The sequence below is a fragment of the Hemitrygon akajei genome, chromosome 5 (assembly GCF_048418815.1).
Source record: "Hemitrygon akajei chromosome 5, sHemAka1.3, whole genome shotgun sequence".
NCBI classification, from domain to species: domain Eukaryota; kingdom Metazoa; phylum Chordata; class Chondrichthyes; order Myliobatiformes; family Dasyatidae; genus Hemitrygon; species Hemitrygon akajei.
The window spans coordinates 9,957,452-9,979,282 of record NC_133128.1 but is presented as its reverse complement, the minus strand read 5'-3'; the positions used below and the strand labels follow the sequence as shown (position 1 = coordinate 9,979,282).

Sequence of the window (21,831 nt, the reverse complement as noted above, 5' to 3'; positions counted from 1 at the left end):
CAAGTCTCTTAAAAGTCCCGACTGTTTCTGCCTTTACCATTCCAGGCACCCACCACTTCCTGTGTAAAAAAAACTTGTCCTTCACATCTCCTATGAAATTACCCCCTCTCACATTAAATACATGTCCTCTGGTACTAAACATTTCAAACAGGTTCCAACCTGCATCGATATGAATGGGAAAAAGATATTGAAAAGTTATGAACAATTCTCAGGAGTAGGACCTTGTGGTAACCTGGGGAATGTCTGTACCATCGTCACTGGGATAATCCATTATGTTAAAGCAACTATCGTCAATTAGGACTCAATGTAAAATTAGATTGCAAATGTGTGAATAAAAGTTGGGATATGTTTCATACAAAATTGAAATTTTTTCCCCAAAAAAACTCAGAATCAGAATTTGGTTTGTCGATGAAGTTCAAAGTAAACTTTGATGAGAAACCATAGAAAGGGTGCAGAGGAGATTTACAAGTATGTTGCCTGGATTGGGGAGCATGCCTTACGAAAACAGGTTGAGTGAACTCGGCCTTTTCTTCTTGGAGCGATAGAGGGTGAGAGGTGATCTGATAGAGGTGTATAAGATGATGAGAGGCATTGATCATGTGGAGGCTTTTTCCCAGGGCAGACATGGCTGCCACAAGAGGGCACAGGTTTAAGGTGCTTGGGAGCAAGTACAGAGGAGAAGTCAGGGGTAAGTTTTTTATGCAGAGAGTGGTGAGATAGATAGATAGATAGATAGATAGATAGATAGATAGATAGATAGATAGATAGATAGATAGATAGATAGATACTTTATTCATCCCCATGGGGAAATTCAACATTTTTTCCAATGTCCCATACACTTGTTGTAGCAAAACTAATTACATACAATACTTAACTCAGTAAAAATATGATATGCATCTAAATCACTCTCTCAAAAGCATTAATAATAGCTTTTAAAAGGTTCTTAAGTAGTTTACTTAAATACATTAAATACAATCAACCCCGGCACTTTAACATATCTTACTCCTGGCGGTTGAATTGTAAAGCCTAATGGCATTGGGGAGTATTGACCTCTTCATCCTGTCTGAGGAGCATTGCATCGATAGCAACCTGTTGCTGAAACTGCTTCTCTGTCTCTGGATGGTGCTATGTAGAGGATGTTCAGGGTTTTCCATAATTGACCGTAGCCTACTCAGCGCCCTTCGCTCAGCTACCAATGTTATACTCTCCAGTACTTTGCCCACGACAGAGCCCGCCTTCCTTACCAGCTTATTAAGACGTGAGGCATCCCTCTTCTTAATGCTGCCTCCCCAACACGCCACCACAAAGAAGAGGGCGCTCTCCACAACTGACCTATAGTACATCTTCAGCATCTCACTACAGACATTGAATGACGCCAACCTTCTAAGGAAGTACAGTTGACTCTGTGCCTTCCTGCACAAGGCATCTGTGTTGGCAGTCCAGTCTAGCTTCTCGTCTAACTGTACTCCCAGATACTTGTAGGTCTTAACCTGCTCCACACATTCTCCATTAATGATCACTGGCTCCATATGAGGCCTAGATCTCCTAAAGTCCACCACCATCTCCTTGGTCTTGGAATGGTGCGTGGAATGGGCTGCCAGCAACGGTGGTGGAGGGGGAAACGATAGGGTCTTTTAAGAGACTTTTGGATAGGTACATGGAATTTAGAAAAATAGAAAACTATGGGTAACCCTAGTAATTTCTAAGGTCGAGACATGTTTGGCACAACTTTGTGGGCTGAAGGGCCCGTATTGTGCTGTAGGTTTTCTATGTTTCTATGGGTTTTTTTCAATTTATTGCCGAAGTACATGTATGTCACCATATATAACACTGATATTTATTTTCTTACGGGCATACTCAATAAATCCATAGTGAAACAATAACCACAATTGAATCAATGAAAGATCACACCAACTAGGGAATGAAATTCGTTGTTTTGTGGGAACTGTACAGCACAGGCATAACAAATCACTATAAGCTACAATAATTTTTTTTTTAATGGAAAAGAGAAGTAGTGGGCAGTGTTTATGGACCATTCAGATATCTGATAGCAGAGTGAAGAAGCTTTTGAGTTGAGTGTGGGTCTTCAGGCTCCTGTATCTCCTCTCTCATGGTGGCAATGAGAATGGAGCATGTCCCAGGTGGTGAGCATCCTTGATGATGGATGCCATCTTCTTGAGGCACCACTTTTAGTTCAAAGTTCAAAGTTAGTCTATAATTAAAGTACATATCTGTCACTATATACAAGCTTGAAATCCATTTTCTTGTGGGCATTCACAGTAAGTACAAATACAATAGAATCCATGAAAAATTACAGACAACAAAATAGACAACCAATATGCAAAAGACAATAGAATGTGCAAATACCAAAATAAAAGATAATAATAAATAAATAAGCAATAAATATTGAAAAATATGAGATAAGAGTCCATGAAAGTGAGTCTATAGGTTGTGGGAACTGTTCAGACACAAACAAGAGAAAATCTACAGAGGTGGGAAATCCAAGCAACACACACAAAATGCTGGAGGAACTCAGCAGATCAGGCAGCATCTATGGAGAAGAGTAAACAGTCAATGTTTCAAGCTGAGACCCTTAATCAGGACTGGAGAAAAAAAGATGAGAAGTTAGAGCAACTTCTTTACCCCCCACTGGGGGTGGGGGGGGGGGGGTTTAGTGTTAGGATGAGTGGAGTTGAGTGAAGTTATCCCCTTTGGATCAAGAGACTGATGGTTAAAGGGTAGTAATAGAGAGACCAGTGCCCATGATGGAGCTGGTTAAATTTATCTCTGATGCCTCTTACAACCCTGTGCATTGGAACCTCCATACCAGGTGATGATGCAAGCAATCAGAATGCTTTTGATGGCACATATGTAGAAATTTGCTAGAGTCTTTGGTGTGTCTGAGATTGACGCCAGAGACTGAGGGTTGAATTGGAAGGTGAGGCTTGTTGGCCAGAGCCAAGTCTGCAAATATCTGCAATTCCTGTAGGGAGGTAGAAATCCAGCCGAGACTATGTCCATTGGAGGCTGGAGACCTACCCTGGGATTAAAGGACTGCACGTGTATGGGTGGGAGGGAGCTGTTTTTGCTGTGTTGGTTTGTTGTGTGTTGTGTTCTGTGTTGTGCTGGCAGGCATTGTGGGATTGTTATGTTGGTGCTGGAATGTATGGCAACACTTGTGGGCTGCCCCCAGCACATCCTTCGGTGTATTGGTTGCTAATGCAAGTGAAGCATTTCCACTGTATGTTTCAATGTACACGTGACAAATAATCTTGAGTCTTGAATGTTGACATACCAAATCTCCTCTAACTCCTAATACTAAGGTTCAAAGATGGTCTGTGAGACAGGTATAGTCTACCACAGCCCAGCTATGAGAAAAAACAACTCCCAATTAATATCCATCACCCTACCACCTCTTGGTGGTGAGGAGATCTATCAAACATCTTGAACACTAAGATGCTGCACTTGAATATTTTGGTATTTGTTATTATCTGCAGTGTTTCTCCATATTGACAGATAGGGACATCCATCCCATTAGTTTTGGCATTGTCCACTCCATGTCTTGTAACAAATATTGTCTATCATGTGACTGACCGAATCACCAATAGCAAATTAACTGTGGGCTTATATTATTAAGAAAATGAAGGAATTTGGTATTGGATCCTAAACATTGGTGCCTAACTTGCATTCTTGTGATATTTGCCTACAGATCAGGAGAAAATAGACTGCGATTTTCAAGATGGATTTTGCTATTGGAGACAAGATCCAACAAATACGGTTGATTGGGAGATAATGAGTGGCCCTTCCTACCCGCCATTCTCTGGGCCGACTGATGATCATACATTTGGGAACCAATCAGGTACGATGAGTGAACTCGCGTAGTGGTTAGAAAAACGCTATTACAGTTTGGAGTTTGGAGTTCAATCCCACTCTCCTATGTAAGGGGTCTGTGCGTTCTCCCTGTGACCATGTGGGTTTCCTCTGGGTGCTCCGGTTTCCTCCCACAGTTCAAAGATATACTGGTTAGTAGTTTAATTGGTCATTGTAAATGTTCTGTGATTAAGCTAGGGTTAAAATCGGGGGTTGCTGGTGACACAACCTGAAGGGCCAGAAAGACCTACTACCTACTCAGTGCTGTATGTCAATAAATAAATTAAATAAATAAGCAATCACTTGGTAAACAGAGCAGGTGACAGGATCTCCTACATTTCTGTCACTCTCTGTGACTTGTCTCTTACAAATGCCAAATGAAATTCCTCCACCATTGGCGGCCATGTCTTCAGCTGCCAAGACCATGAGGTTGCAATTTCCTCCCTAACCCTCTCGGCTCCATTTTCGTTTCTTCCTTAAAATAATCCTTGAAACCTCTCTCTTGAACCAAGCATTTACATACAATGTTCTCACTCAGTTCAAAATGTATTGTCCTCTTCCTTTGAACTCTGCCTGACAGACTGTGCCAAGCTCATCATGTGTAAAAGTAACAATGCAGAAAAACTGTGTTATGGTGGCATGGTAGCACAGCAGTTAGTGTAATGTTACTTCATAGTGCCAGCAACTTGGGTTCACTTCCCACTGCTGTCTGTCACAAGTTCATACATTCTCCCCATGACTGTGACGGTTTCCCCTCGCATTCCAAAGATGCCCAGGTTAGTATGTTAATTGATCAAATGGGTGTACATATGTGGTACAGGCTCATTGGCCAGAAGGTCTTATTACCATGCTTTATCCCAAAATAAAATAAATAAGTAAATATAAAATAAATCTCTGTTGGAGTAACGGCATCAGTAGAGTGTGGAGTTGTGCTATATTTAAACAATAAGCAAGCTAATGCATAATTAATCGATTCAATGTGCATTTATTATCAAAGCATGTATGCAGCATATTCTGAGAGTCATCTTCCTACAGACAGCTGTGAAATAAAGAAACACCGTAGAACCTGTTCAAAAGAAAACGAAAACCAAAAATGCAAAAAAGAGAACAAATCATTCAAACAGCAAAAATAACGAACAAGAGCACCACATAAAACACTAAAGCAGGCATATTCAGTTAAGCTCAGTTCAGTTCAGTCCAGCTCCGTTTTGTTCATTAACTCCTGGCCACAGAGCCCGTTTGCCTCATTCAAAAGTTACTCAAAGTAGCAACCAAGAGGGAGCAGCCAGAAACTAGAGACATCATAACGTGAACACCAGAGTCCAATCCACAAGCCGCGTTGATTAAACCTTGCCCAAGACGCAGGTTCCAGTAGCCATCAGACCATAAGACATAGGAACAGAATTGGGCCATTTGGCTTGAGTCTGTTCTTCTGTTCCATCATGGCTGATTTATTTTCCCTCTCAACACCATTCTTGAGCCTTCTCCCCAAAATTGTTGCCAGCTTTACTAATCAAGAACCTATCAAACTCTGTTTTAAGTATACCCAATAATTTGGCATCCATCAGTGGCAGTGAATTCCATAGGTTCACAACCTGTGGCTGAAGAAATTCTTCCTTATCTCTCTTCTAAAGGGATGTCCTTCTACTCTGAGCTGTGCCCCCGGTCCTAAACTCTTGCACTTTCTTCACCACGTATATGTTGCTTGACCTACCAAGTTTCTGTTTTAATTTCAGCTTTCTTGGTGGTATTTTGGGTGGTCTGGATTGAAGTTTACAGGGCCTCTTCCTTTGTACCAGGCACCTTACCTTTCTGTTCCATTGAACTTCACAACAAAGTGCTCTCACACCAAACATCATTGCCCTCTCTATAGATGCACAGTGAAGAGTACCCTAACTGGTTGTGCCACTGCCTGGTATGCAAACACTAATGGCCAGGAATGCAAAGGTTTACCAAAGAAGGCAGATAAAGCCCTGTCCATCACAGTCAAATCCTTCCTGACCATTGAGCACATTCACAAGGAGCACTGTAACAAGAAAGGAGCAGTCATCATCACAGATCCCATCACCCAGGCCAAGCTCTCTTCTTGCTACACCATAGGATAGGAAGTACAGGAGTTTGAGGTCCCACACCACCAGGTTCAGGAACAGTTATTACCCTTCAACCATCAGGCATCTGAGCCAGTGTGGATAGAATAGAATAGAACCTTAATAACATTGCTCAATACAACTGATCCAATCCATGCAAAATAGATATCTACAATGAATGTGGTACAGCTTAATTTAAAAATATTCCCATATTTACTTCATAACTCTCAAAGGTCATTAGCAAGCTTATTCAGCTGCACAACAATCCTCGGGAGGAATCTGTTTTTCAGTCTTACTGTCTTGGCTAAGATGGTTTTATATTTCCTACCAGAATCAGAATCAGGTTTAATATAACTGTCACATTATTAAATAAGTAGGACAAAAATGAAATAAAAAATACTGAGTTAGTGTTCATGGGTTCAATGTCCATTCAGAAAGCAGATGGCAGAGGGGAGAAAAAACTGTTCCTGAATTGCTGAGTGTGTGCCTTCAGGCTTCTGTACCTCCTTCTCTATGGTAAGAGGGCATGTACTGGGTAGTGAAGGTCTTTAACGATGGACCCCGCCTTCCTGAGGCACCACTCCCTGAAGATGTCTTGGGTATGACGGAGGCTAGTACCATGATGGAGCTGACTAATTTTACAACTTTCTGTAGCTTCTTTTGATCCTGTGTTGTAGCCCCACTGTACCAGACAGTGCTGCAGCCTATCAGAATGCTCTCCATGGTACATCTGTAGAAGTTTTTCAGTGTTTTAAGTGACAAACCAAATCTTCTCAAATTCCAAGTGAAATACAGCCATTGTCTTGTCTTCTTTATAGCGGCACCAATATGTTGCAACCAGGTTAAGTCCTCAGAGATATTGACGGCCAGGATTGTTCACTTTCTCCACTTCTGATCCCTCTATGAGGATTGGTTTGTGTTTCCTCGTCCTACACATTCTGCACAGATGATGCGAGATTGAATAGACAGTGTCCTGGATCAGATGGTTTGTTAATGATGTTACGAGCACCGTAGGCATCAAGAGTTGTAGATTGTCTTACCTCAACATTGAACTGAATCCAGAGCCTACAGACTCACTTTCAACTTTACAACTCACGTTCTCAGTATTACCATTTTTAATATGCACAATTCGTCTTCTTTTGCTCACTGGTTAATGTCAGACTTTGTTATGTATAGTTTTTCATAAATTCTATTTTATTTCTTTATTTTCTGTAAATGCCTACAAGAAAATAAATGTCAGGGTAATATATAGTGGCAGAGACTTACTTTGACAATGAATTTACATTGAGTTCTCTGTACCTCACATTCAGCCATTGCCCAGCTCAGGTAATGATTGAAGTTGTCGCCTAAACAGGAAGAGTAAAGTTCAGGGAATTAATGGGTGATGAGTGGATGGGTCTCAGCACAAATAACTTCTGTTATTTATCAGTTTCAAACAATCCTTCCCCATGAAGCACACAATTCAGGAGGTCAGCCTTATAAAACGCCAACAGCTGATGGCGAGGACAGGTGGATGGTGAATGCATGACTTGCTACCTTTTATGTGTGATTGGAAATTTGTTTTAGTAATATCATATTCTCTGCAAAGGACTGTGTTTATTTGCCCTTTTCTCTCATTATCCTCAAATAAAAATCCAGCTCTTTTTCCTTGAGAGTTGGGGAAGTTCAGTTCTACAACTTTGATCATGCCTTGAAGTCAAAGCAAATTTCAAAGTCAACACAAATTTATTATCAAAGTGATAATAAATATTATGAGGGATATAGATGAGGTAAAAGCAAGACTTTTTCCATTGAGGTTGGGTGGGACTACAACTAGAGGTCAGAAGTTAAGGTTGAAAGGTGAAAAGTTTAAGGGGAACATTATGGGAAATTTCTTCACTCAGAGGGTCACGAGATGAGTGTGTGGAATGCACTGCCAGCCCAAGTGCATTTGAAAGAAGTTTGGATAGGTACCAGGAAGGTAGAGGTATGGAGGTCTATGGTCCTGGTGCAGGTTGATGGTAGTAGGCAGCTTAAATGGATCGGTATTGGCTAGAAGGGCCAAAGGGCCCGTTTCTGTGCTATACATTTCTATGACTTTATGACTCTAAGTATGTATTAGTCACCACATACAACTTTGAGATTCATTTTCTTGCAAATGTTCACGGAAAAATAAAAAAGTACAACAATAGGACTAAATAGAAATAAAAAAGACTGACAACCAAGCACAGACTATGCTGAGATTTATTTTCTTGCAAGCATTTACACAAAAATAAAGAAATACAATAACAAATTTTATTTAAAAACTATACATAAACAAAGACTGACACACCGATGTGAAAGAGAAGACAAATTGTGCAAATAAATAATACTGAGAATATGAGTCTTTGGGAGTGAGCCTGTAGGACATGGAATCAGTTCAGTGTGGTGATGAATGAAATTATCCACGCTGATTCAAGACCCTGATGATTGTAGGGAATAAATGTTTCTGTACCTAGTGGTGCGGGGCCTGAGGCTCCTGTACCTCCTTCTGATGGCAGTAGTGAGAAGAGAGCATGGCGTAGATAGTGGAGGTCCTTGGTGAGTATTCTTAAATGGGAACATGAGCAACCAGAGGATGTGGTCCACTTTGGCACCAATCACAAGGTTAGGAGGTGTAATGAGGTCCTGCATAATGAGTTCAGAGAGTTAGGTGCCAGGTCCTCCAGGGCTGTGATATCAGGACTGTTACCCATGCCATGTGCTGGTGAAGCCAGGAATATGAAGTTCATACAGTTTAATATGTGGCTAAGGAGATAGCGCAGGAGGGAGGGCTTCAGATTTTTGGATTGTTGGACTCTCTTTCAGGGAAGGTGTATGAAGGGGTGGTTTGGCTGTAAACTGGAGGGATATTCTAGTGGGACATGGGGGTGGTTTAAACTGGAGTTGCAGGAGATTAGGAGTGCCAGAACAGATAGTGGAGAAAGATGTTGTTAAGCCTACTGTGGTAACTTCTATTTTACAAAAAGACTACTCGACAACTTGATGGCCAAAAGAGCATCTTTGTCTGGGATGGCAAATGATATTTACAATACAGAGGCTTCCCAGTACCTCGTGCGGCATGGGTGGAGGAACTATATACAATGCATACTGGGAGTAAAAAGAGCGGAAGTAAACACCCCGCCAACCCCGGATCCCGCCTCTTGCTACCAACAGCTCCCTGATTAGTATTAACTTACTTTTAATAATATTCACATTACAACACTTCTCCCCCTTTAAAATCCAACATTCCCCAAATATAGAAGAACTGGGAAATAAAAACAGTGGTATCATTAGCAACGGGTTACCAATACAAAAACACCTAAAAAAAAAATGGCAAATTCACCATTCAATCTAACAACAAAAACAACAATCCAATCAACGATTCAGTCTGTCAGGAGGCTCGCGAGGGCGCTGCGATCTACGCACTACCCCCGGTGACCCAGCAGGCACTGCTGGTGAGGATGTGTTGGGTGGAGCTAGTGTTGGGGACATGAGAAGGGGGTCTGTGTGTCCGCGTGAGAATGTCCATCCTCCTCAGGGGACTCTGCCCCCTCTGCCAGTGTCTCTCCCTCTAGCAAAGTCACTGGTGGACATGCTTTCCTGGTATGTATTAAGTGGTCATTGCTCCTTAACTGGTTTGGACTACTGAGCTTCTTTGAAATTGGTGACAAGCTATTCTCAGCATTATTGGGATAAACGGCATCTACAGGTTTGCCACCTGGCTTGGAACGCACTGAAGCAGGAACTTTGGTTTTTGAACCATCGTCATGACCATGGCTCAGAATAGACCCAATTGCAAATTTTTCATAGAGTTCCTTGTTATAACTTGAAACTATCTGGAGCTCAACAGCAGGAAATCGCAATGCGTTTCGGAAAACCTCATGTGCTTGAACAAAGGTCTTGTCTGTTCAGTCATTGATTTTGATGATACATTCATTCTCCTGGAGCAGGTTCTCTTTTCTTGATTGCCTGTTCTCTTCAATACCATGAATACTCAGGCCAAGGAATCTTCCACTCAGCGTAGAGTTACAAGGTACTACATGGATTCCCAGGGGGCCACCACCTCCAGAAAATTCTACTTTCTTTGTCAAATCACTTAGAGTGCTTTCTGAATGCTTGTCTGGTGGTCCTGAAGGCTCTGTTCTTACATCGTCTGTGGGTGCCCCAATTGCTACTGTTACGGTTGGCTTCACATGCAAGTTCCTGTTAGCAGGATCATCAGGCTGAGATGCACCTTGTTGTAACTGGGCAGGTGGTACAAGAGCTGGGTCACTGCTTCGCCGTACTAGAAGTGGCGGGCTGGCTTTCAGTGCCGAGGGGGTAACTTCAATTGCTCCTGTAATAGGCTGAAGAGCCGCAAGCTGTGCTGTGAGCTCACTCTCAGATGTGTCCAGACTATGTCTGTCTCTCACATTGCCATCGGCAACTTCATCTGCACGCTGCACCTCATGCTCTTCCGTCATGTGTGCATACTTAAATTCATGCCAGTTGAGCCGGATTTTGCGAAGCCAATCGCAGCCCAGAAGACTGGGCCCACTGCCCTTAGCTATCACCAGCCTGGCTTCAGCCTTCTGGCCCCTGGCTGAAATATCCACATATAACACCCCTAAATGAGGTATGGGCTGCCCTGTATAGGTCCTGAGTTGGAGCTTAGATGGTCTGATGGGAGGCAGGTTGGACCCCCATGTCCTTCTGTAGATCTCTTCACTAATGACGGATGCAGAAGCCCCTGAATCAATCTCGAACTTAATGTCCTTTTCCTTGACAGTGACTGTGGCATAATATGGTTCAGGTGGTCCCTCATCCGTTTCCACCCCAAACACGTTGTAGGCACACGCTGCCTCCTCGTCTGCTTCTCCTAGGTGGTGTGTGGCTGCCTGAGTCTGTTGAGCTTTCCCCTGCCCAGGCTTAACCTTACCCTTTAAGATACTGCACTTTTTAACTGAATGTCCCTTTTTGTTACAAGCATGGCAGACAGTATCTTTGAATTTACAAACATTTGCATAGTGCATTCCTCCACACCAAAAACATTCGACCTGCTTTGCCTGTTTACCAATCTCCCTCCTGACTTGGTGCACTGCCGCCGACCGCAACCCCCCATATCCTTTCTGTATATCCTTGGCATTATTAGCAGCCAACTCCATGCCTTGAGCAATCTCTAGGGCTGTCTTGAAAGTCAACGGTGGGGTTTCCCCCAACAAGCGGTGTTGTACGGCGACATTATTAATGCCACATACTAATCTGTCACGGAGCATGTCATCCAACACGGCTCCGAAATCGCAATGCTCCGACAGCTGCCGAAGCCCAGCCACAAAATCGCCCACAGACTGAGCTGGCTTCCGGACATGGCTGTGAAACTTGAACTGTCGGACTATCACCGAAGGCTTTGGATTGTGGTGGTTCCCCACGAGCTTGACCAGTTTGTCGTATGGATTTTCTCCCTGTTTCCATGGCGTAGCTAAGTTCCATATCAGCTTGTATGTCTTTGCCCCACACACACTCAGGAGAATAGAGTGCTTCTTAGCCTCCTCAGTAATTCCATTAGCACAGAAAAAGTAGCCCAACCTTTCCTCGTACTCCGGCCACTCCTCGATTTGCTCATCGAACACACCGACCGTTCCGAACACAGCCATCCGACCACGAGGCTCCTCGCCCGCTCACAGCTCCTGATCAAAAACGGGGCCGACCCGTCCTCAAAACCAGTTTACCTCGTCGCCAAAAATATGTGGTAACTTCTACTTTACAAAAAGACCACTCGACAACTTGATGGCCAAAAGAGCATCTTTATCTGGGACGGCAAATGATATTTACAATACAGAGGCTTCCAGGTACCTCGTGCGGCATGGGTGGAGGAATGATATACAATGCATGCTGGGAGTAAAAAGAGCGGAAGTAAAGACCCTGCCAACCTCAGATCCCGCCTCTTGCTACCAACAGCTTCCCGATTAGTATTAACTTACGTTTAATAATACTCACATTACAACACTTACAAACAAAATCAGGAATCAAAATGTCAAGCATGGTGGGGTTAATGTTTTGAGCTGCATATATTGCGATGTAAGAAGTATCATAGGAAAGGCAGATGAGCACCGAGCATGGATCAGCACATGGAATTGTAGACATTAGTGAGGCTTGGTTGTAGGAGCAGCAGGACTGGCAGCTCAGTATTCTGAAGTTCCATTGTTTAACACATGATAGAATGGGAGTGATTGAAGGAGGAAGGGAGGCATTACTAGTCAGAGAAAATGTTATGACAGTGCTCCGTCAGGCCAGCCTGGAGAGCTCATCTAGTGAGGTTTTCTTGGAAAGGTATAACCATGTTAATTATATTATAGACCACCCAACAGACTGTGGGGTTTAGAGGAACAAATTTGTAAAGAGATCGCAGACTGTTGCAAAAACATATGCTTGTTATAGTAGGTGATTTTAATTTTCCACATATAGATTGGGACTCCCATACTGTAAAAGGACTAGATGGGAAGGAGTTTGTCAAATGTGTTCAGGAAAGTTTCCTTAATCAATACATACAAGTCCCAACTAGAGGGAGTGTGATACTGGATCTCCTATTAGGGAATGAGACAGGGCAGGTGACAGTTTGTGTAGGGGAACAGTTTGCATCCAGTGATGATAATGCTATTCGTTTCAAGGAAATTATGGAAAAGGATAGGTCTGGCTCTTGGGTAAAGATTCTGAATTGGAGAAAGGCCAATTTTGATGGTATCAGAAATGATCTGGCAAGTGCGGATTGGAACAGGATGTTTTCTGGCAAAGATGTACTTGGTAAGTGGAAGGCCTTCAAAAGTGAAATTTTGAGTGTACAATTGTTGTATGTGCCTCTCAGAATAGAAGACAAGGATAACAGGTTTAGGGAACCTTAGTTTTTGAGAGATACTGAGGCCTTGGTTCAGAAAAAGAAGGAGGTACATAACAGGTGGGTGCAGCTAGGAATAAATGAGGTACCTGAGGGGTATAAAAATGCAAGAGAACCCTTAAGAAAGAAGTCAGGAGGGCTAAAAGAAGGCATGAGGTTCTTCTAGCAGACAAAGTGAAGGAGAATCCCAAGTGATTCTACAGATATGTTAAGAGCAAAAAGATTGCAAGGGGCAAATTGGTCCTCTGGATGATCTGAGGACCTGTAATCTATCCATGGATCTGAAAGAGATGGGGGAGATCTTAAATGGAATTTTTGAATCTATGTTTACTCGGGAGATGTACACAGTGTCTACAGAAATGAGGCAAAGCGGCAACGAGGCCGTGGACCCTATACAGATTATAGAGAAGGAGGTATTTGTTGCCTTGAGGCTAAATCCCCAGGGTATGACAAGGTGTTCTCTCAGACCTTGGGGCAGGCAGGTGCAGAAATTGTAAGGACCCTAGCAGAAATACTTAAAACATCCTTAACCACAGGTGATGTGCTGGAAGATTGGTGGATATCTAGTGTTGTTCTGTTGTTTAAGAAAGGTTCTAAGAATCGGCCAGGAAATTATAGGCCAATGAGCCTGATCTCAATAGTGGGAAAATATTCTAAGGGATCAGATGTATACAAATACTTGGATAGAGAGGAACTGATTAGGGATAGTAAACATGGCTTTGTGAGCAGTAATTTATGTCTATCCAATTTTATAGTTTTTCAAGGAAGTTACCAGAAAAATTGATGAAAGCAAGACAGTGGAGTTTGTCTTCATGGAATTTAGCAAGGCCTTTGACAAGGTCTCTCATGGGAGGTTGGTCAGGAAGGTTCAGTCCTTGAAAGTGTTGTCACAGAAAGATTCAGTCATAAAGAAAACATTTTGGCACATTGGCCTTTATTAATCAATGTATTAAGTATAGGAGTTGGGATATTATGTTGAAATTGTATAAGACATTGGTGAGGCCTAATTTGGAATATTGTATGCAGTTCTGGCCACCTACCTATAGGAAAGATGTAAATAAGATTGAAAGAGTATAGAGAAAATTTACAAAGATGTTTTTGGGACTTGAGGACTTGAATTATAGGTGAAAGATAGAGTAAGTTAAGTCATTATTCCCTGGAATGTAGAAGATTGAGGGCAGATTTGATGTATGTAAAATTATGAGGAGTATAGACAGGATAAATGCAAGCAAGCTTTTTCCACTGAGGTTGTGTGAGACTAGAATTAGAGACCATGTGTTAAAAGGTGAAATGTTTAAAGAGAACATGAGAGAGAACTTCTTCACTCAGAAGGTGGTGAGAGTGTGGAATGAGCTACCAGTATATGGTAGATGTGGGTTCAATTTCAACATTTATGAAAAGTTTGGATATATATATGGATGGATGGAGCTTAGAGGGCCATGGTCCAAGTACAAGTCAATGGGACTAGGCAGATTAATGTTTTGGCATGGATTGGATGGGCCAAAGGGTCTGTTTCTGTGTTGTAGAGTTCCATGGCTCTCTAAAGGATGCTGCTTCCTTATACAGCTCTCTGTGTAAATGTGCTCAGTGTTGGGGACAATTCACCTATTATCTGCCACTCTGTACTCCTTCCCCTGCTCCCACCTTCTTATTCCAGCTTCTTCCCCCTTCCTTTCCAGTCCTGAAGAAGGGTTTCGGCCTGAAAAGTTGACTATTTATTCCCCTCCATGGATGCTGCCTGACCTGCTGAGTTCCTCCAGCATTGTATTGGTTCCATATAAATGCACGCTTTTGTTCCTGTAATACAATATTGATAACTGTTCTTTAATTCCAGGGTTTTATGTTGTGGTACCCAATAAACATTTTGATAAGATCCGTCTCTACAGTCCCATGTTATCCACTGATACCAACCCTTCGTGTCTCAGTTTCTGGTGAGTAAGGAACCTTAGAGTTGCATTTTATTAAACAATGAAGTGACAGTCTAAACTGTTTTTCCTTCAGATGCTGAAAAGATCTCAAGGATGCAATGGGGATGTAATGGGGTGCAGGTGGTGACATGGTAACATAGTGGTTAGCGTAATGCCTTATAGCACCAGTGACATGGGTTCAATTCTGCAACTGTCTGTCAGGAGTTTATACACGTGGGCTTTGGTTTCCTCCCACATTCTCTACACATACTCTATATGTTAGATTAGTTGGTTCCATTGGTGTAATTGGGCTTGTTGAGCTGGAGGGGCTTGTTACTGAGTTCTATCTTGAAATAAACATTTAGAAGTTAAAAGAGATGATAATGAGAAAGTGTAAACTAAAACTCTCTGCTGGATTTTTAAAATATAAGGAATGTAATGAAGAGTTTAAGAGTGAAATTGGGAACAGGGTTAGGAGAATTAAAGAAAGAGATGAATTGGGCCAGTGAAATGGAGCCTTTTTGGATTGAAAATACCTGCTACCATGGTGTATCTCTAAACTGAAGGGAAGGGGGGTGTGTGTGTGTGTGTGTGTGTGTGTGTGTGTGTGTGTGTGTGTGTGTGTGTGTGTGTGTGTGTGTGTGTGTGTGTGTGTGTGTGTGTGTGTGTGTGTGTGTGTGTGTGTGTGTGTGTGTGTGTGTGTGTGTGTGTGTGTGTGTCTGACTGATTGGGTGTAGACATATGAATAGGTGCGTATCTGAGCAGATAAATGAGTGTCCATGTGAAAATACGAGCCTGTGTGCATTCATGTTTTCATTGAGATACCTCAGAGTAGTGTGTGCCCATGTGTGTCAACATTACAGATAGGATCAGGTCTCACTGTGACAAATTCCTAATGGGCAGATTGCTTAGATGCACCTATACCCAGACCCACATCCAGAACATAGAAATATGTAGTGCAGCAACAGGCCCTTTGGCCCACAACATGTATGTCAGCTATAATATTAAACAACTCTAAATCTCTTCTGGGTGCACCTGCTCCATATCCCTCCATTCCCTGCATATCCACGTCTCTGTCTAATAATTCCTTAAACACCTAAATTGTATCTACTTCCACCACCACCCCTCGCCACCCATTCCACCACTCCTTGTGTAAAAAAAACTTGGACTGCACATCTCTCTCTCCCTCTCACTTTGAATATACCTCCTCAAATAGTGGACTTTTCCACCCTGGGAGGGAAAAAACACCTTCCGTGTCCTTCTTTGATCATCAGGTCAGTGGAGATGACTGTTGATGTTTGCAATCATTTTAATTCCAGTCATACCATGTTGGTAAATGTAGCTGTCCATGGTCTCATGAAGCAGGAGTGAGGTGGCATTCAGGGATGGGGTGATCTCTACCATGGATATATCCGTTATCAAAGACCCCCACCATCCAGGCCATGCTCTTGTCTTACTGCTGCCAACAAGAAGAGGGTACAGGAGCCTTGGAAGCCACACCACCATGTTCAGGAATAGTTATTACTCTTCAACCATCAGACTCCTAAACTAGTGCGGATAACTTCATTCACTTCAACTCTGAACTGATTCCACATTCTAGAGACCCAATTTCAAAGACTCTACAGCTCATGTTCTCAGCATTATCGGTCAATGCTTTCATTTTGGTTTTTTTTAAGTGTATATTCCTGACTGAGCAACCTTGAAACAATAATTTCCTTCAGCATAATAAAGTTTTATCTTATCTTTATTTATTTGTATTTGCACAGCATATCTTCTTTTGCACATTGGTTGTTTGTCTGCCTCTGTGTGTAGTTTCTCATTAATTCTATTGTAATTCTCTGTTCTCTGTGAATGCCCGCAAGCAAGTGAATCTCAGGGTAGCACATGATGATGTATACATACTTTGATAATCAATTTAGTCTGAACTTTGAACAGCCATACCACTATAGTGCTTACAATAACTGTATCCAACAAGAAAGAGCATAAGCACCTTCGGTTGATATTCAACGGGATTACCAAGACTACACAAAAAAAAGGAAGATAAATTTTTACCTTATTCAAGCTCACCCCATTCTTCATCATAACTAGGTAAATGGGTTTATTATTGTCACATGTGCAGGGAAAACTTGGTTTTGTGTGCTGTTCAAACAGGTCATTTCATTGCAAGGGAAAATGTTAACAGAATGCAGAATGAAGTGTTACAGTGCACTGCAGACAGACAATAAGGTGCAAGGTCATAATGTGGTTAAAAGTGAGGTCAGGAGTCCATCTTGTCGTACTAGGGGGTCTATTCAATAGTTTTGTAACAGTGGGGTAGTACCTGACCTTGAGCCTGATGGTATGTGCCTTCTGACTTTTGTATCTTCTGCCCAATTTGATGGGTAGAGAGGAGAGAATGCTCAGAATGCATGGGACCTTTGATTATGCTGGTTGCTTGACAGAGAAAGAATCCATGGAGGGCAGGCTGGTTTCTGAGGTGTGCTGACTGACCAGTGTCCACAACCCTTCATGTCACAGGCAGAACAGTTGCCATGTAAAGCCATGATGTACCTGGGTAGGATGCTCTTTGTAGTGCATTGATAAAAATTGGTGAGTGTCAAAGGGGTCATGCAGAATTCTTTTAGCCTCCAGAGGAAGTAGAGGCACTAGTGAGCTTGTTATAATGTAGGAGTCATTTATAGAGCATAGACAGAACACATGACAGACAGCACAGCAGAGGAACAGGACATTATATAAAGCCTGCCTGGAAGCTGATTCCGAAATGGAATGCATGTGTCAATTTGAGAGAAATCTGCAGCGAAATGGTGGAAAACAATTGGATTTTGAAGAGTTACCATGAGTGTAACAGAATGAATGGCCTGCTCGAGTGATGACTGAACCTGTGATTAGTTCTCAAGCTCATTGTGTTGGGGGAATATTCCACACATCCTCCTGACACCTTCTCATTGTCTCCATACCCCAGGTACCACATGTATGGAAGGAATGTCGCCACCCTGCGGGTTTACATCACCCTCGATGAGGTCGAGGGGTTTGTAGTGTTCGAGAAGGATGGAAATTATGGGGATCAGTGGAACTACGGGCAGCTGACAATAAATGAAACTACATCAGTCAGGGTCAGTCTCTTCCATGGATGTACCGTAATGGTCACTAGCATATCGGGAAGCATCGTTGCATAGCAGTTAGTGTAACCCTTTACCATGCTAACAATTAGTGATCAGGTTTCCATTCGTGCCACAGTCTGTACGTTCTCCCTGTCACCATGTGTATTTCCTTTGGGCACTGTGGTTCCCTCCCACGTTCCAAAGACATATGGATTAGGGAGAACACAAACACCTACATTAGGATACTGTTCATCGATATCGTTAGGATACTGTTATAGCTCAGCATTTAATACCCACAATCCTGATTGACAAGTTGCAGAACCTGGGCCTCTGTACCTCCCTCTGCAATTGAATCCTCAGCATCCTAACTGGAAGACCACAGTCTGTGCAGATTGGTGATAACATCTCCTCCTCGCTGACAATCAACACTGGCACACCTCAGGGGTGTGTGCTTAGCCCACTACTCTGCTCTCTCTATACCCATGATTGTGTGGCTGGGCATAGCACAAATAATATCTATAAATTTGCTGATGATACAACCATTGTTGGTAGAATCTCAGGTGTTGATGAGAGGGCGTACAGAAGTGAGATATGTCAACTAGTGGAGTGGTGCTGCAGCAACAACCTGGCACTCAATGTCAGTGAGACGAAAGAGCTGATTGTGGACTTCAGGAAGGGTAAGACAAAGGAACATATACCAATCCTCATAGAGGGATCAAAAGTGGAGAAATTAAGCAGTTCAAAGTTCCTGGGAGTCAAGATCTCTGAAGACCTAACCTGCTCCCAACATATTGATGCAGTTATAAAGAAGACAAGACAGCGACTATACTTGATTAGGAGTTTGAAGAGATTTGCTATGTCAACAAATACATTCAAAAACTTCTAATAGATGTACCGTGGAGAGCATTCTGACAGGTTGCGTCATTGTCTGGTATTGTGGGGGAGAGGTGGGGGAGGAGGGGGCTACAGCACAGGACCGAATAAAACTGCAGAGGGTTGTAAATTTAGTCAGCTCCATCTTGGGTACTAACATACTAGGACATCTTCAAGGAGTAGTGTCTCCTTCAAAGAATAGCGTAAGACAAAGGAACACATACTAATCATAGAGGGATCAGAAGTGGAGAGAGTGAGCAGTTTCAAGTTCCTGGGTGTCAAGATCTCTGAGGATCTAACCTGGTCCACACATAAAAATGTAGTCATAAAGAAGACAAGACAGCGGCTATACTTGATTAGGACTTTGAAGAGATTTGGCAAGTCAACAAATACATTCAAAAACTTATATAGATGTACCGTGGAGAGCATTCTGACAGACTGCATCACTGTCTGGTATGGAGGGGCTAATGCACAGGACTGAAAGAAGATGCAGAGGGTTGTAAATCTAGTCAGCTCCATTTTAGGTACTAGCCTACAATGTACCCAGGACATTTTCAGGGAGCAGTGTCTTAGGAAGGCAGCATCCATTAGAAGGTTGGCGTCATTCAATGTCTGTAGTGAGATGCTGAAGATGTTCTATAGGTCAGTTGTGGAGAGCGCCCTCTTCTTTGTGGTGGCGTGTTGGGGAGGAAGCATTAAGAAGAGGGACGCCTCACGTCTTAATAAGCTGGTAAGGAAGGCGGGCTCTGTCGTGGGCAAAGTACTGGAGAGTTTAACATCGGTAGCTGAGCGAAGGGCGCTGAGTAGGCTACGGTCAATTATGGATAACTCTGAACATCCTCTACATAGCACCATCCAGAGACAGAGAAGCAGTTTCAGCGACAGGTTACTATCGATGCAATGCTCCTCAGATAGGATGAAGAGGTCAATACTCCCCAATGCCATTAGGCTTTACAATTCAACCGCCAGGACTTAAGAACCTTTTAAAAGCTATTATTAATGCTTTTTGAGATAGTGATTTAGATGCATATCATATTTTTTACTGAGTTAAGTATTGTATGTAATTAGTTTTGCTACAACAAGTGTATGGGACATTGGAAAAAAAGTTGAATTTCCCCATGGGGATGAATAAAGTATCTATCTATCTAACTATCTATCTATCTATCTATTATTAAGGACCTCCAGCACCCAGGGCATGCCCTTTTCTCACTGTTACCATCAGGTAGGAGGTACAGAAGCATGAAAGTACCAACTCAGCGATTCAGGAACAGCTTCCAAACTGAAGTGACGGAGGAAAGGGAGGTTAGTCTACAAATAGAGAAAGCTTGGAGACAGTGCGAAAGGGATGATAGGCTGATGATAGAGATGGGATGCGCTCAGACCGATGGTTTGAGATGTGTCTATTTTAAGGTGAAGAGTATTATGAACAAAGCAGATGAGCTTAGAGCATGGATCAGCACTCGGAGCTATGTTGTTGTGGCCATTACAGAGACTTGGATGGTGCAGGGGCAGGAGTAGCTATTTGAAGTGCCAAGCTTTAGATGTTTCAGAAATGACAGGGAGGGAGACAAAAGAGGTGGGGGCATGGCACTCTTGATCAGGGATAGTGTCACGGCTGCAGAAAAGGAGGGAATCATGGAGGGATTGTCTATGGAGTCTCTGTGGGTAGAAGTTAGGAACAGGAAGGGGTCAATAGCTCTACTGGGCATTTTTTACAGATCACCCAATAGTAACAGGGATATCAAGGAGCAAATAGGGAGACAGATTCTGGAAAGGACTGATAATAACAGGGTTGTTGTGGTGGGAGATATTAATTTCCCAAATATTGATTGCTATTTCCCTAGAGTGAGGGGTTCAGATGGGATGGAGTTGGTTGGGTGTGTTCGGGAAGGTTTCTTGACACAATATGTAGATAAGCTTACAAGAGCAGAGGCTGTACATAATCTGGTATTGGGAAATAAACCTGGTCAGGTGTCAGGTCTCTCAGTGGGAGAGCATTTTGGAGATAGTGAACACAATTCTATCTCCTTTACCATAGCATTGGAGAAGGACAGGAACAGACAAGTTAGGGACATGTTTAATTGGAGTAAGGGGAAACATGAGGCTATCAGGCAGGAACCTGGAAGCATAAATTGGAAACAGATGTTCTCAGGGAAACGTATGGAAGAAAAGTAGCAAATGTTCTGGGGATATTTGCGTGGGGTTCTGACTAGCTACATTTCAATGAGACAGGGAAAGGATGGTAGGGTACAGGAACCATGGTGTACAAAGGCTGTTGTAAATCTATTCAAGAAGAAAAGAAGAGCATACGAAAGGTTCAAAAAACTAGGTGATGATAGAAATCCAGAGGAAAATAAGGCTAGCAGGAAAGAACTCAAGAATGAAATTAGGAGAGCCAGAAGGGGCCATGAGAAGGCCTTGACAGACAGGATTATGGAAAACCCCAAGGTATTCTACAAGTATGTGAACAGCAAGAGGGAAAAAAAGTGAAAGAATAGGACCCATCAAATGTGACAGTGGAAAAGTGTGTATGAAACCGGAGGAGATAGCAGAGGTACTTAATGAATACTTTGCTTCAGTATTCACTACGGATAAAGATCTTGGTGATTGTAGGGATGACTTGCAGCACACTGAAAAACTTGAGCATGTAGATGGAGCTTTTGGAAAGCATCAAGTTGGATAAGTCACCGGGACTGGACGGGATGTACCCCAGGCTACTGTGGGAAGTGAGAGGGGGAGATTACTGAGCCTCTGGCGACGATCTTTGCATCATCAATGAGGAGGGGAGAGGTTCCGGATAATTAGAGGGTAACGAATGTTGTTCCCTTATTCAAGAAAGGGAGTAGAGATAGCCCAGGATATTATAGACCAGTGAGTCTTACTTCAGTGGTTGGTAAGTTGATGGAGAAGATCCTGAGAGGCAGGATTTATGAACATTTGGAGAGGTATAATATGATTAGGAATAGTTAGCATGGCTTTGTCAAAGGCAGCTGTGCCTTACAAGCCTGATTGAATTTTTTGAGGATGTGACTAAACACATTGATGAAGGTAAAGCCGTAAATGTAGTGTATATGGATTTTAGAAATGCATTTGATAAGGTACCCCATGCAAGGCTTATTGAG

At 42.6% G+C, this 21,831-nt stretch overlaps 1 protein-coding gene across 1 annotated transcript in view; it reads left to right on the top strand.

Moving 5' to 3' along the window:
• tmprss15 (transmembrane serine protease 15) overlaps nucleotides 1-21,831 on the top strand; it is a 102,127-nt gene that overhangs the window by 41,723 nt on the left and 38,573 nt on the right. The window contains exons 9-11 of the mRNA XM_073044819.1: nucleotides 3,710-3,859; nucleotides 14,663-14,759; nucleotides 17,698-17,848. Coding sequence (XP_072900920.1) covers nucleotides 3,710-3,859; nucleotides 14,663-14,759; nucleotides 17,698-17,848 — 398 coding nt within the window. The remainder of the gene's footprint in view (nucleotides 1-3,709; nucleotides 3,860-14,662; nucleotides 14,760-17,697; nucleotides 17,849-21,831) is intronic.